Genomic DNA, 1,143 nt, shown 5'->3' with positions numbered 1-1,143 from the left:
CTATTGCCCCATTGCTTTTAGTAGATGGACAGGAACTCCTGCCTCTGCAGCCACGGTGGCCACACCTATTTGAAAACTGTGGCTGGAGTATGATGCTTGCCCCACCCCACTATGGAGCAGAGCCTTCCTAACCAATTGAACAAAGGTTGATTTAAGTAAGGGGGAGCCGTCTACTCTCACGAACACAGGCCCCTGTCTAGCTGGGCGGACCACCATGTAGTTCTGAAGGGCAACCACTGGACAGATATCTGTTGATGTAGCACTGACGTGGACCTTGGTACCCATGCCCTTTTGGTCAGTTTTTGAAAAACGTAAACCAATTACCATCCATGATCGAGAGCCCACCCTATGGAAAAAAATGTCTGAATCGCCCACTGCCGGCACTTCTGTTCCTTTCGACAGGAGGAGTTCCCCTAATCTGAAGCAGCCAAAAAACGCAGTACATGCTACTGCCCACAGCAGGCGTGCGGTAAATTGGTCCTCCATCCCTGACTCCCATGCAACTTTGAGTTTTTCCATGATGTCTAGCGTGATTAGGAGCCTCCATCTGGGCGGAGTATCTCTGTTTTCTCTCTTCACCCCTTTAACCACGTAGGATAATTGTGGCCATGACTCACGAGAGACTACCCCCAACCTGGCCTCAACACTCAAATGCCAAAGGGCTGACAAATAGACCAAGATTGAACCGGGGCAAAGACCTTCCTGATATAGGTGGGTCACAAAACAGCACGCAGTTTGCTCAGTTATTGGGAGTGGGTCGATGCCGGCCCTGACACAGAACTGCACGTACCTCCTCTTTGCTGAGCCATAGGTGCTCTTTGTTCTTCCTGAAAGTCCCGCGACAAAAAGGTGTCTAGCCTCTGCATCCAGTCCTCTGATGTCCAAGCTGTCTCCCAATCCCACAACAGCTCGAGTAACTGTGCTGGCACTGTGCAAGGAGCCCGACTGGCCTGGGGGATGAGAGAAAAAAATAACTTTGAATTACCCCGAGACAAAACATTGGCCGCTCCATTAGAGCAGCCGGCAACATGCACTGCTACCAATTGAATTTTATGCAGAGCGGAGAGTAACGACCGAATTTTCAGCAAGTGGGCTAACAGAGAATCCTTTGCTGAACCCACTCGCAGACATGCGACCACTGCG

At 50.7% G+C, this 1,143-nt stretch overlaps 1 protein-coding gene across 1 annotated transcript; it reads right to left on the bottom strand.

Moving 5' to 3' along the window:
• On the bottom strand, positions 1 to 950 carry LOC105315317 (uncharacterized; the record flags this gene model as incomplete). The annotated part of the gene is made up of 1 exon (XM_011409916.1): positions 1 to 950. A coding segment is annotated over one exon (950 nt), but the record flags the coding sequence as incomplete, so codon positions are not given.
• Between the last annotated feature and the right edge of the window lie 193 nt (positions 951 to 1,143).

This window comes from Amphimedon queenslandica, unplaced genomic scaffold (assembly GCF_000090795.2).
Source record: "Amphimedon queenslandica unplaced genomic scaffold, v1.1 AMPQUscaffold_10987, whole genome shotgun sequence".
Taxonomy (NCBI): Eukaryota; Metazoa; Porifera; class Demospongiae; order Haplosclerida; family Niphatidae; genus Amphimedon; species Amphimedon queenslandica.
The sequence above is the reverse complement of the archived record's forward strand: the minus strand, read 5'-3'. Positions and strand labels throughout refer to the sequence as shown.